Source organism: Lissotriton helveticus, chromosome 2_1 (assembly GCF_964261635.1).
Source record: "Lissotriton helveticus chromosome 2_1, aLisHel1.1, whole genome shotgun sequence".
Lineage (NCBI taxonomy): Eukaryota > Metazoa > Chordata > Amphibia > Caudata > Salamandridae > Lissotriton > Lissotriton helveticus.
In genome coordinates this window covers 294,639,786-294,655,382 of record NC_136059.1, presented here as the reverse complement: position 1 = coordinate 294,655,382, position 15,597 = coordinate 294,639,786, and the positions used below count along the sequence as shown (strand labels likewise).

The following is a 15,597-nucleotide window of genomic DNA, read 5'->3' as shown; positions in this document are numbered from 1 at the left end:
CTGTATGTAGCTATATATGGAGAGCCGAATCTCACCAGACCCCCAAGGCCCAATAGGTGACTAATGCACAGCCTTCATACTCGACGGAGAGGCCACTCCATTCCATCCCCAAACTTCATAAGCTTGCCTAGCCTCTACTATGCACATCCTTCACCATGTGCACAAGTATTCACAGAGAGCACACACTCTTCACACAACCAACCAGTAAGTTACCAACAAGTAAGTACCATCTGGGTATCAGTTGTCTTTGCGAACCATTCTTATCCTTGATTGGAGGCTTCCGTGAGGTGTTGAGAGCGAGTTCATGAATCAGCCAGGGTGTGTTCCTGTATGCCTCGCGTACCTGCATGCCTCGCGTACCTTCTGTGACTGTTCAATACGAAATGCCATGGAACACGTCATTGCGTAGGCACGGAATTGCAACTTGTAACTGGCCTTCGTAGCTTGATACTCTTTCCGAATAAGGCATTGTGTGATCGTGGTGATGCTGATAATCTTAATGGTGTCTAATATGGCCTCCTTGTAGCATTTGTTGTGTAATCTGTGATCATGCTTGCTAATGTAAAGCGCTCTGATATCCTATGGGATCTAGTTCGTGCTATATAAAACTTTATAAATAAATATAAACCCCATTTTATAGCCAAATGTCCGACCACTAGTACACACCACCTCCATTCTGTGCAGAGGTCTTAACAGAAACTCTACACTCTTCAAACACCCAAACCTCTTTAGGAAGCCAAGGATGTTGCAAAACATTACACTTATTAGCAGTACAAAGGTATAGAAAATGTTCAGTAGCTGAAGCTTACTAAATACCTTTCTGTGTGATAAGTGATTAACAAACTCTCACACTCGCTCGATGAGGTCAACATTGATGTCATCGAACAAGTCATCAGTGATGTAACGTGAGGTAATAAGCAGTGTATGGCGGAGTGCAAGTTAGAACTAGCTCGTTAAGCTTTAATTGGCTCAATTCAGTGTTTTTAGTTTTCTAAGTGTTAGTTTTTAACTCCTATCAATACCCAACTATAGCGTTACTTTACACTTTGTTTTTTTCAGTGAACATACATCAAAAACAAATGGAACCTATGAGGCATTAATCTGTGCTTTCTCAAATCAGTTACTCTATACATTAATACATTTGCACTGCAGTAATGAATAAGTCAATGTTTTTTTATTAGTGTGAAGGTGTTATCATCACTTTAGAGGAACTAGCCTGAGAAAACACAGAATAATGTTTCAGATTCCATTCTAGAATCTCTTCACATTAGAAACAAGCATTTTCAATGCAATAGGTCTCGCATTTATTAGAGTTTGAGCTATTTGCATTGTAAAAGACAATGCCTTTTATTTATGTGTTGTTTTTAAAATAGATAACTAAAAGGCATTGCCATTTACAATGCCAATAGCTTAAACTCTCACAAATTTGAGAACTATTGCATTGCAAATACGTGCTTTAAAAATAAAACAAGCTGAAGAGGCCAGACTTAGCAGCTTTTCTTCTTCATGAAGCAAGCATGTCCAAGGTAGCTCCGCGGTAGTGATGCCAAGGGCATCAACTCATATAAGTTCACTAAAAATGTATCTTACAGGGAGGTCCTCATTATACCAACGTTTCCAGAATATTTGTTTGTTAGTCTGTGCTCTAAGGATGGAGTGGAGGGAACACTAAAGCCTGGTGTCTTGTATCCCCGAGGCTCTGTCCTGTGTCTATTTTCCCGTAGAGCCATGGTCTGTGGTTTGGCAAACCCGGGGTGCCCGAGTGCCCCAAAGGCATTTACTTGGGATTGAAAAGGAAGAATTAAAATTTTTCCTATTAGTATCTGTGGAATTTTGCATCTGAGAAGTCTCTGCACATACATGTACATCTACAACCGTGTAAATTTCCTTACATATCATCAGTTGCAACAAATATCCAGTGCGGCCTCATTCAGCAGCAAAAGTGCTTCCCCAGAACAAAAAACTCTCAGGCCACTGACCTCCACGGGCTCCACGTCTGGGGAGGAATTGTGGCTTCACAGCCAGAGCTGCCTACCTTGGATCTGGTGAACCAGGTACGCGTTCTGGTTTGAGCTCAACAGCTTGTCATTGTGGGCGAATCACTAAACTTCCTGTGCCTAAAATAATGAGCAATGTCCTCTGGATCTCATGTAAAGGGATCTTATGGCCTTGAATATATATCGAACTACAAAAAAAATCTTCCAATGGGCCTTACCCCTTTGTAAGTAGTTAGCATTTTGTACGGTGCACAGGGTTGTGAATGTCCTGACCTTGGCCAGCATCGAGTGTAGTGCTTTGAAGGGTGCCATCAGGTTTCCTCCGATTGCATGTCAGCCTCCTTGCCCTGTTTTGCGCTTGGTTTCTGTCCATGAGTTTTGTCGAATGTCCTGCAGGACTAGGTTGCAGTAGTACAGTAGAGCAATGAGCATCGCTCTGGACAGCTACACACCGTTTGTTCTGTTGTAATTGTAGGCCTTTGTGGAGCGGTGTAAATTGGAAATGTATATCCGTAAGCATTGCATGCACTGGTGGGGTAAATATAGGGCCCACACCCCCAAGATTCCTGTCTCCTCTGCATGAAGGCGTGGCGACGATGGTAACTTGCTGCTGATTTTAATGTGATGGTGGTCGCCAGTGGGTTAAAAGTGCAGCAACACACACTACAGAATGTCAGCTAACCGACCCTGCTGCAGGCAGATACAAACAAGCTTTTCACGTGAAGTTCAGGTGAGACAGACGAGTTTAGCCTGCACCCGCAGTAGTATTTAATTTACTGAATCGGATTTACCAAGTGCGATGCATTGCACGGCCTCTGAAAGTGCTATTCTTTGACGACCAATGCTAGATTTCCTTTGTGCATGAATGAATTGTTCTCTGCAAATGCTGTTGCTGTAAGGAAGACAGTAGCCAATTATTTCCTAAGAGCAGCTACCGAATAACCATGAAGCTGAAAGGGTAGTCAACAAATATTGACAGCAAATATAGACAGCTCTCCCCTATCTAAATGGAAGACAATTCTTTTCATGAAGAAATTGATTATTTTGCTCACTTTGCTAGAATGACCTAAACTCTGAGCAGTCAGTGGAAGACTATAAAGTTTGTCTCCTTTTCCACCCTCCACATTTCAACGTCTTTTAGACGTCATACTTTTTTTTTTACAGACAAAGGAGGCTTCTGTGTGCGAAACAAGCAACGGAATGGTACTTTTCTGGACATTGTACACTGTTGCTCTTAATGTAAAGTTAATTTACCACAGTGTGTCCAAAGCAACCTTACTGCATGGCGCTCTCGCCAAATACGCCGAGTAACTGTGCAAAAAAAAGCAATCTGGTTGTCTGCCTTCTTCTGAAAACAACACACCCAATGTAGAGCCTCTATAATAATATCACGGTGAAAGATTTCCGACTGCAGCTTCTATCGCGGTTTATGGTGATATGATATTGTGACTGAGTCTTTAAGAGGACCCTTTCGAACAAAAGTGCTTAAAACATACTTAACTAGAATAAGGTTTCCAATCTATTTACCTTAATGTATTTCCTAAGTTTAAATCAGATGCTATGGAAACACGGTCTCTTGTCATGCACTGGCCGATGCCAGCAGTGGGGAGGAGACAATGCAAGATGACAATAAGCTGAGGCAGCACAGCATGCATGTGACAGCTCTGTCCACACAGGGGTCTAGTCTGCTCTGCCCTCTTTTCAGTCCGATACTAATTGAAGCAATTTCAGTCCTTGCTTTCTCAGGTCAATGATTAATGCATGTCCCCAACGGCGCTCTGTGGGACCCACAATATACCCCCATGAACCTGTCCCCGGCGGTACTCACACTTCTTGGACAGTGCCGCTCGGCCGCCGGCTGCCCCCGGTAGTTCATCATCATCATCAGAAGCGGTAGATTGGAGGAGGGAGACGGGGGGGGGGTGTCCTCGTCCCCCAGCGCTGCACTCCGTCCGCCACAGAGCTCTGGGCTGCTCCCTGACGCTGCCTGTGGGGGGAGCTGGCGGGCCCCAGGGTAGAGGACGACGGGCGGGGGCAGTGGCGACACTGGGGAGTCGCGCCAGGCACCATCTCCCTCGTTGTGGTCCCCTGACACCGCCCACCATGGTCGCTCCACTCCAGCCCTCCAGCGGCCGCGGGGACTCTGCCATCTTCAGCCCCGCTTCCTGCCTGATCGCCCCAGCTGCAGCCATGCCCCGCCCCCGGAGCGCTGCGCCCACCCCTGGCCTACGAGTGCACACAAGCTCCGACTGCTTAACACTACCGTACGTATGACAGTGGTGGAGCCAGCATCTACCAAATCTCAGGTCCCGTTCCTTATTTCATTACGACAAAAAGCGCTATCCTTCAACGGCAGAGAAAACAAGAAACAAGGAAAGCGATTGCTTTCATTTTCGCAACACAGATGAAGCCGCGAGTGGTGCGCGCGCGCGCCACAGCGAGCCATATGGTTTCTATTACGCGCAGATATGCGCGTAATAGACACCAATAGGCCATGGGCGGAGCTATGCGCCCGCCTCTGGCCTATTGTGTGTGATCTTTAAAACAAACACGCACGCAAAGGCCAATAGCAGGACACAAAAGTAAAAACACACGCACAAGCGTGTTCATTTCCAGGTTCCATTTCTGAAACCCTGTCAAAAGGACTCTCGCTGCACGAACACTGCTGCGCAGTGTAACGCTAGGCGCGAGACCTTAAAACATGGGTCCATAGTTAATAGGACTAATTAATATGATTTTATCTCACTGCATGGATTTAAATTATTCTGTTCTTTTTATGGTTAAATACCATTATTTTTAAATACTGCCTATGACTAAAGAGCATGGAATAAACCATTTATGTATGTCTGCTGAGGACAATATGCTATTTAGGAACATTTCTGAGGGAGTGGAGGGGCATCATAAACCACTCGAGGAGAATTATGGCCCTTTCTTACACTCAACAATCTAATAGTAAATCATGCTATTTACATATTCAAATATATACTATTTATGCCATGGCAGTGAAAATAAATGAGGCCTAACCATGAGTTACTAAGAGAAACTGTTTTCATAAGTGCACATTTAAACATTACTAGTAAGAGAAAATGAAATGAAAAAAAGGCCTGCAAAGTTCAGCCAACAATGGTCCCGGATTGCAAATACATTGTACAATGCTTATATTTGGTGATGATTATGCTAATTAAACAAGTAAAGCTGTAGAGTGTTCTGGTGCTGTGATTACATAAGTGCCCTATGAATGAATTGTCATGATCAATACTAACTACCTGGAGGAAAGAAAATCAGGCTCATATTAGTTCTCTCAGTGAATGAAATCCATATTTGACAATTGACATCATAAATTTAAAATAACAGTCTTTAGGAATATAGATTTTGAAGCCACTGTTTTTTGTACAATAGAATCACCTAAAAAAGTAATAGTAATGTGTACATTTATGTATTGCTGATCTGTCTTTTATAAGACATTTACATTACTAACCTGCATACCAGTGTGGGTGCAAGCTAGTTTTGTGAACTCAATGCACCTTCCATCATTTACATCCCACAGACACATCTCTCTGTAAACCAAACGAGACAAATGTTAATTACACGTTTTAAAATGTTGACACTTTGAAAAAAAGCATGTTTTGCTAGAGGAAGTTTTCTTTTATTATTTTTCAAGCACAGTTCGTACTGCACACAAAGTGAAATTCTTTGAAGACGGCTCAAACAACAAAATATCTCTCTTAATGATTGCAAACTTCAGTTCGGTGATCTTCACTAGCTAAAGGGTGCTAAATATACAACTCAGTGCCATCAAGTTGCCACCTACACGTACAATTCCAGAGAGACACATGTAATGAAATATTTTTTATTTAACAGATAAAATTGAAAGCACATTGTAATAAGGAACGTAAAAGCTGAGAGAATATGGAGTGAAGTTAATTCAACGTTTTTCAACTGTGACAGCATAATATTTCGGGAGGATGGGGATTAGGGGGAATTATAACAAATATTCCTATGTAACCCATGGAGGAGGTCCCTAAATGTGTCTTTTACCGTATTCGTAATTTACATAGATTCAGTCGTGGGTAAGAGAATATCCGGTAGTATCAAACCAGAGAACAGAGGCATTGCATATCTCAAGAGGGATTTACGAAGGGTTGCTTTTGGAAAATCTACAAGATAATGTAATGACAAGACATTTTCCTAAAATGCTACCACATTCACATTAGACTGGGAAATAATTCACATGGGAAGCGTAGGCAGAGAAAATGTGAAACTGTTGTAATTGTAGCTGAAAAAGCATTGACCTTACTAACGCCTTTGAAAGGCTAAAGCAGTAATGAAATCAACGTTATACGAAAGGTTTAATGTGCCAAGTCAAATGGCGTCTAAAGTTGCAGTATTTTCAGTGGCGGACCGTCCATTGGGGGCGTTGGGGCGTTGCCCCACTAGCCATGGACGACCGCCGCTGGTGCCAACACATGCATAATAAAAGTAAAACAAAGTTCAAAGTCAACTTTGTCAAACCAAATCCGAGCGCACTGACTCAGCGCTACAGGGCCGGGACGAGCCCGACAGAATCGGGCATTGCCTATGGGAAGTGGGCAGGCGGGGCTGCGGCAGAGAGTGAGTCACTGTGAGTGACAGCGCACAGGCAGGCCAGGCAGCCAGAGAGCGTAAGCAGCTGCAGCGGGGTCGGGGTGACTACGCATGCAACAGGCAGGAGTACTCATAATTGAGACTGGCCTGCGCATGCGTAGTACCTATTAGACCTCGCCCCCCCCCCCTGTAGCACTGAGAGACAATGGCAGGGACCCAGGGCCCCGGTCTCAACCAGGGCAGATTTTCTCCTGCTCGTAGCCCAATCCTGGCGCTGCTTGGCGCAGTGGCGCTGTTAAGCCTGCGCCAGGATTGGCTGAGACAGCAGGATCATGGTGCCGCGCGTGGGTGTTTGCTGCTCTGTTCAGTTGGCCAATCACATATGGCTATATCAAGCCATGTTGAGGTGATTGGCCATTGCAGACAGTGACGTGACTTCGCGCAGTCGAAGGTTCTAGAACTGATTTCCAGACCAGACCAGTACTGAGAGTCCTCCAGTAGTCGATCCAAGCGTGTGACTGACTCCCCCTGACTCGTCGTCGTCAGTATATATCGTATCATGGTAATAATAATGTAAGTAACGTAACGTTATTACTGTCTACTCTGTTGTTAATGCAGTTTTGAGTTTACACCCTGACCTGTCCGACCTGTCGCACTGCAGTGCAGGCCCATTTCTCATATATATCAAAGTAAGCTCACCAGGTGATTTTAGCTCCTGTTTATTCGCCCCTACAGTCAGTCTGCGGACTGCAGGCGTAAAGTGCATCGCTTCCAGTTCGATCAATCAGTCCACAGGCTAGTGGCCTAGAATACTGTTCAGGAAGTGAGCCTGTGCGTTTGTTTGCCAATCACAGTGTCAGATCACATTTAGAATTCTTGTTCATAAAATACTAATTGTTCATTAAGAGATCTCTGTAATCGGATAGCTTGTACTAATTGCATGCAACAACACCTGTGCATTCTTTTTTGCGCCCACTTACCCACCAAGTCATCAGTGCATCCACCCTTGTACTCGGACTTGCCATCAGAGGCATAGTTATTAAGGCATAGTTATTAATAACTGTCCGTTTGACTATCTTCCCCGGTTATTCGCTAACAGAGTATTCTACAGCGCCAGGAAGCCTGCAAGGTATCAGTCGCGCTCTACAAATTCCCAAAATAATAATAAAATAAGTTATTCTTCTATCTGAATATTAGTGTACCCGCACCTATACATCCATCCATCCTACCCAGGTACATTTCCATCTACGTATAGCCAAGCATTAATCTCTCTAGCACGTATCTATCGACCAGGCAGTACTTGCATCCATCCTGCTATGGAATGGCACCCATTCTTGTAGCCACCCTCCTTTGTATCCACCCTGTGCCTAACTTTTAAAACAGCAAGTGTCGGTGGCCAAGGTTCTGCTCAGGAGCCCGCGGCCGGTGCAACTGAATGTTGGTGTGTTGAGTACCAAAGCTGCATAGTCCTAAATCCACCTGATGCCTCTTTAATCCACCACCAGTCACTTCCTATCCTTTATCCCACTCTTGTAGATTTCTGCTTTCTCCCTTTCTGACGGTTTCTCAGTCTTCTCTTCATCTTCTTTTCCGTTGTGTCTGCTTTTGCCCTCGTATAAATAAGTGCTTGCCCCCAAAAATGAGTGCAGGTGACCCCAGCTGGCATCCACCGGCTCATAGTAAGTACTGTATCGACCCATCTTTTCATTGTGTATAAATACACAGCTCTCAGTACATCATCCACCCCATGCCCACGTGTGTGTTGTGTTATGGCATACGTCTACCTGCATCTATATTAAGCTGGGTATTGTCTGTGTGCAGAGGGCTTGTCTCTGTGGGTTTTATTTTTTTACATCCACCAATATCCCTGAAGAACATGCACCCATTGCAACAAGGAATACATATACTGTAAAGAATGCCAGATTTATTGTCTTTGCCAATGATATTTGCACATTTTTGGCCGAACGAAATTCCCTCAGGGTTCCAAATATTTTTGCAACGATTTGCCTCCCTCTGTCAGTTACCAGGTCCCAGATTTAAATGGAATCACCTCAAATTCAGCATTTTTCTATATATTTGAACCCTTATATGCCAGCAGTGAGGTGCAGTAGATACTATTTTTTTTTATTTAGTCAGCTAGAATTTGGAATCTGAGAAGGAACCCTTTAGTGGATCCACGCCAAGGCTTGATATGGACATTTAGAAACGCAAGTATTCGCCACCCTGACACATTTTTGCACCATCAGACAATCCTTGAGAGGCTGCATTGTGAATGAAGCAATGAGATGGAGGGGAAGAATGCCGTTGCATGCACACCATCTAGCTAGTGGAGGCCTTAGCCATAATCTTTGAAGAAAACCCATCACTAAAGATTACACATGCACGCGATTCCTCTCACCCCCTTCACACGCGACTTCTTACTGGGTAAATCGTACAGACTATATGGTTCTGTGATTTTTTTTTTGGCTAAAGAAACACATGCTCTAAAATGGCTAAATACACTAGCGTGCTGTCATCATTAAGCCATAGTCCTCGGACTGATATGTGCAGTGCTTTAAGTGGGCAGGTGCTGTCCAGTACTAGGTACCCGCACTTCTTTAATTTGAAAGAAAGAGTACTTGTACTTCTCAGAATAAAGAGTGCTTGCACTTCTCATCAGTGCTGAAATACATTTAATGGGAGAGCACCTGCCCTTCTCAGCAGTGCATCAATACAGTTAACTGGAGAGCACCTGCACTTCTCAGCACTGATGAAAAATATTTAATGTGAGAGCACCTGCAGTATGCTCTATTAGTAGGTGTGTTGTGAGTGGAGTGCCATGCCATATACAACCAACCCACCAATATCAGATCTCTAGCTGTTACCAGTGGCTGCCCTCCATTTATTGTGTTGATTCAATTACTCCTGGTATGTTAAGTGTACATTATTTATGCAATACTTTCTAATCTTTGGTATATTTCATATGATGGGAGTATTCACTGGAGGCTGGTAGATTAGTACGTACAGTAAAGCTGGGTTTTAGACTCCTCTGTAATATTATGCTTAGGATTCTGCTTTTCTGTGGTCATTCTTTGGCAGTCCAAAGTGTAGTCACTGTCTGACCCATTCCTTCATTGGGTTCAGTGGATTGAATTCTAATTGATTTTGCTGTATGGGTGACATGGGTTCTTGTTACTGGCACAAGCGAATTAAATGTCCGATTTTTTCAGTTGTGGACTTAAGGCTGAGAATGTATTGCTATTACATTAGTTTCTTGTGAGAAGTCTGCCATGATAAACATCTCGCGATTGTTCTAATATAGGGGGCTCTTCATTTATTAGCATCATAGAGTATTTATGTGGCCTGTTGGTGTCTCAGAAGGCTTTGCCGTATCTGTCCTCTATCTCGGTGGAGGGGATTGGGGAGGAAAGGTGGGGAGGCTATCTCATGCGGATTGATAACAGGCTGAAATCGCCTCGAGATGCCCCACTGCACTGCCCAGGGATGGGTTTTAGAAGCCATGACGCACTTTCGAATCATAAAAACACAGTACTAGCCAGCAGCAGCAAATTTTTCCGCTTTTATCATTTACAAATCCTTTCTGCGCACCTTAAATGACACAGAAAGCATTTTAAAAATTGTAATTTACAATGCTTTCTGTGTCATTTAAGGCGCGCAGAAAGGAACTGTTTTCAACACTACAAAATTCTGATTTAATAAAATTTGTTCTGACCAACACTTCTTAAGGTCTAGTAAACAGTTCCTTTTTGGTCTGTGGAATTTTAATGCGTATCAACTGTATCGTGTTAACACATTTGGATTTGCAATATTTATATTCGCCTGCAGTGTTAATTGTTATAGTTATTTTTATATGTCAGTAGTAATTGTGTGGTCCATTGTTAGGGCAAGGCCACATCCTATAAACAATGTTTTCGCCCACCGTCTAAAGCATTTGAATTTTCCAGCACTATTACGTGTGGCTTGTAAATAGATTTGGGCAGCCGCTATTCGAATTTGTCAGCCAGTATTTTCATTGGCATAGCCTACAGGTCGCGCCTTTGGGACCTTATAAATGTTTAGCCATGCAACACTTGTTGTTGCACCAAGGATTTCGTTAATTTTTTTCCTAGAGAGAGATCAGAGTTTTGTGTAATGAAAGTTTTGACTCATGGAAAGGTAGCGGATAAGGTTAATGCGCCTGCTGCAAACAACATGTACCTGATGCAGATCACAAAATGCTGTAAATAGGTCAGTGAGTCACTGCATTTCTCAGTTAAATCATTTTGTCACTTGCAGTTCGTAAGTAAAAATCCTAACATACAACAGTGAACTATTGAAAACTGCAAGGTTAAAATTGTACTGTTATGTGTCCCCCCCCCCCCAGTCTGTGTTTGATTAACCTAATGTCTCAAAAATAAGTTGTTATATTTTTATTTCCAGCACCTGGTAAAGCCTGACAACCTGAACCTTTACCCAACTTTTTGGGCAATTTTTGGAGAAAGAACAAGAGGCCCAACCTCCTTACTGCTCTTTCATCAAGGTAAGGAAACTGATGATACTTTTTTGTAGCTTGGAGATAGGGCTATGTTTGTGGTCACTCACTCTACATGGTGGTTGGGGTGGGTGCACATTCTGAACATTGTACCCTGACTGGATGGAATTTAGTAATACTGAGCCTGCCCTTAGCCCTGTGCTTTGGGCAATAACGGTTGTTAAATGCACTATCTATCCTTGCCTTGTTAAAGGCCCTCAATTCAAACTGTGTCTGTTTCAGTGCCACTATGGCACACAGAGGAAGCAGGCAGTCAGGTTGTATTTTTTTCCCTATCCTGTTGTCCAAAGGGGAGCGTTATGTAGGAGAGTAGGGTCTGCTTTCCTATGGTCACCCCATTTCTTTGCTTTTTGCTTTACTGGTTTATGACTTACAAAGGCTGTGGGCCTGCTAATCAGACCCACAGCACAGCTGTTCTCTCTCTAAATTCACACAATGTACTTTAGGTGCATTTGCCAATTGGGTATTGGGTCACTCTTGTGAGTCCCTGTATAGTGTACCATAGGTACCTAGGGCATAGGTGCACCCAAGGCCTACCAGGGGCTGGAGCATGTATTATGCCACCCCTGGCTGGCCATTAAAATGAGCTGTTGGAGCTATATCACTTGCTGTCATGCACAAGATATATGTATTTGTACTGACATTTGATATTATTGCACCAAATCTTATACGTTGTACTTTGACTATTGACAGGCTTCTTTCATATTGGTACGGACAGCATCGGCAAGATGAATACAGTACAACAGTTAATTACACGGTCATTCCATGCACGCCTACTAGAAGATAAACTACAGATAAAGAGGTTAGGACCTCATCGGCCTGACCTTCAACTCCAACAAGTTACCAAGGACAGAGGAAAATGTTACAATCGTACATTTTCAAAAACCTGGTACACAAAAGCTGATTGGCTTACAGGGTGCCCTTCAAAAAACAGACTGTTCTGCTTCCCCTGCTTGCTGTTTAATGGTGACTTTCCTTGGACAAAAGAAGGCGTGTTGGACTTGAAGCATCTGTCTGAAAAAATAAAGAAGCATGCACACTCAAAAAAGCATATGGAAAACGTGACGAGACTGGGAATGTTAGGAGACGCACCGATTGAGCAGCACATCAGCGATGCATATCGACAAACAATACAGAAACACAATCAAACAGTTGATAGAAATAGACACATACTATCAAAAATAATTGATTGCATTCGTTTCTGTGGTGCTTTCCAACTGGCATTGCGAGGCCATGATGAATCGGAAGGGTCCACAAATCCTGGAATATTCATGGGTCTTGTAGATTTAGTAGCAAGCATAGACAAGGAAATGGAATCACATTTAGCAAGTGCTACAGTCTTTAAGGGCACCTCTAAAACGATACAAAATGAACTCCTGGAGTGTATGCTAGAAATTATGAGAAGCCATATTGTCCAAGAGTTGCAAAACACAGACTTTGTGGCTATTCAGGCTGATGACACCACTGATGTGGCCACACAAACGCAGTCCGTATTAGTCTTTCGGTACCTGGTCAAAGGCTATAATGTTGTGGAGCGGTTCTATGGTTTCACTCATTTAAAAAACTCCACTGCAGAAACCATTACTGCTGCTATACTGCATCAACTCAACTTTATTTTCCCAGAGGTGCATCAAAGAAAAAAACTTCTTGCACAAAGCTATGATGGTGCGTCCGTAATGAGTGGAAGCCATGGTGGCGTACAGAAAAGAATTAGAGATGTCTACCCGTATGCTCATTATGTGCACTGTCATGCCCACCAACTTAATCTTATCATGCAACAGGCAGTATCGAAGATCCGAGAGACACAAATTTTCTTTCAGGATATAGGAGGCATGGCAGCATTCTTCTCACGTTCCCCAAAAAGAATGGAAGCACTTCAGGAGATTGTGGACAAAAGGGTTCCGAGGGGAGCCTCAACTCGTTGGAACTATAACATACGTACAGTCCAACTAATATTTCAATATAGGGAGGACCTTGTGAAATGTTTTCAAGCCATAGAAACCAATGAAACCTTTGATTTCAAAAGTCACAGTGAAGCCCGTGGCTTTGCTAGAACACTAAAAGATAGAGAGTTTCAGTTCTTTCTATTTTTATTTGATAAGATAATGTTAAATGTCGAGAGTTTATACAATCAGTTACAAGGACGAGACATAGATACTGTCTTTGTGAAAAGATGTACCACGGACTTTGTCGCAAGCATAAACAAAGTGAGAGATGAGGTTGACAATTTAGACAGCCAACTGCCAGCCGGTTCAATTTTTTCAAACCACAGGACAAACATCACCACTCTGGTACGAAGGGCAAAAGAGATATGTGACATTGTAATTGTACATGCACAAGACCGTTTTGCTTTCACAAAACATTTGGAGAGTGCCGCATTATTGGAAAGTACATACTTTGCCAAATATAATGAATCCTTCCCTGAGCATGCTCTGCATGCGGCTGTGGAAGCTTATCCGATGCTCAACCAAGAGGACCTGAAAAGTGAGTTGACAGTAATGTACTCAATGCCTGTGTACCAGAAGGCCACAAATGCCAGGTCTTTGCTGTCTTTAATTCATGAACTTCATATGGAAAAGACATTTACAGAGACAGTAGCTTTACTAAAAATAGTAATTACCACTCCTATGACCACCTCAGAGGCAGAACGATCTTTTTCCACCTTAAATAGGATTAAGACATTCCTGAGGAACACCATGCTTCAGGAAAGACTCAATGCATTAGCAATGCTCTCTATAGAGAGCGAGCTTGTTCAAAATATTGCTGACTTTAACATTCAAGTAATTAAAAAATTTGCTGCGCTTAAAGACAGACGTGCTGAATTTAGATACAAAAAGTAAATATGTTGAATGGTGATAGTTTGTGACCTGTTTAGTTGGTTCTTTTGTTTGCAGTTTAAATAAAAACAATCTGTGAGGTTCTCAGCATTGTATCTTGAAGTCTGTTATAAAGCTCTGTGGTTATACTGAATAAGCAGCTACCTATGTTATATGACAGCTCTTTAATAATGTAATACCTGCACTTTCACAATTGCTTTATTAACCTTCCTGCTTCCTCAAATTTTCTTGAAAATGCACCATTTTTCCACTAATTTTTCAAAATTTTCTCGGGGGGAATTCCCCCCGAACCCTCCTTAGGGGGTTCGGGGTCGCTCGCTACGCTCGCTCGCTACGGTGCAGTATGCTGACGAGTTTCGGCCTCACCACTTTCAAATGTCACCAGCCGCCACTTAGTATTTTATGTAACATCCAAAATGGAGCCAATGAGGCAGATGTGCTATGAACACCACTCCACCGAAGGGCTACCACGGCATAGTGCACAAGGAACACCTTGGGGCGCCTCACTGTACAACGCAGTCACCTTAAAAACTAAGAAATATACCAACAATGGATAACTAGAGCTAATTCACTGTTTTCTCCATCATGGTATCTTTCATTCATTCACATGCTTGAAGCACAATAATATTTAATTGGTCTATTCACATCTAGGGAAGAGAGCAGGCAAAGGTGCTCTTCTTCACCACACATAAGTGTGTACCTTGTTTTTAAGGAAAACAACGGGCATACGTATGTAGAGTTGTTCGCTATGAGTGAAACATATTGTATCAGACACCAAATGAGATATCTTAACATAGTTGGTGGAGAAAGATCAGGAGAACCCACGTGGTGGAGATATTGTACTAGTTCTGAACTTACACACATGCAAGTGGATTCATTTACTTGATTCGAACAACAAAGGATTAAATTAATGTGATAAACTTGGCAAAACAGGAGGGTATGAAACAATGGATAATGTATATTACCAGGACTGTATCACTTGTGGTTAAGTATTTTAGAGTATAAAAATCACTGAAATATCCAATTATGGTCATAACCCAAATGCTTTCAGTCACCTATGATGTCCATAAACGCTTTTTGTTTTCAGATTTCGGTTAAATATCGCCCCTTCTTGCCATCTTTGAACGATCATTGTACTCCATTCTACATTTGTCTGACACTGTACGCAAGGAATTTATCTGTCTATCACTGAGCAAGCGTGCTTGCTGTGTGATTAATAGCTCGCATCAATAAAGACAAAGCTCTCTGAACCAGTGTCTCCAGTCTACTGCTACAAAGGAGTAGCCTTTTCTTTACTCCACTCCCAATTTCGAATTTTCAGACTCATGAGTTTGTCCCCATGGCTGGGAGGTTTGTATACTCCATTCCATAGTTCACCAAAACCTCATGCAGGGTTGACTCAATGCATCTGACTACATCTCTGGAAGTGGCATGTTGATGCACGGCTCCCTCCGTCATTAATAGAACTCAACAGGTACCTGCATCTGCAGCTCTTTCCAGTTTTTGAGACAAGCGGGTTCTACAAGGCCCTTCAAACTTACGCTGACATCTTTCAGTATGAGACTACAAAGATGTTTTTCAGTTTAGGATTCCATGTGTGCCTTCACAGACTATCACTAAGTAGTTACTCTGATAACTCCTGTCACCT

At 42.8% G+C, this 15,597-nt stretch overlaps 1 protein-coding gene across 3 annotated transcripts in view; it reads right to left on the bottom strand.

Annotated features, from left to right (window-relative positions):
• Positions 1-15,597, bottom strand: part of WDR7 (WD repeat domain 7) — a 1,349,682-nt gene that overhangs the window by 1,224,670 nt on the left and 109,415 nt on the right. For all 3 annotated transcript variants that reach the window (XM_078674853.1, XM_078674855.1, XM_078674854.1), the window contains exon 4: positions 5,476-5,554. In XM_078674853.1, coding sequence (XP_078530979.1) covers positions 5,476-5,554 — 79 coding nt within the window. The remainder of the gene's footprint in view (positions 1-5,475; positions 5,555-15,597) is intronic.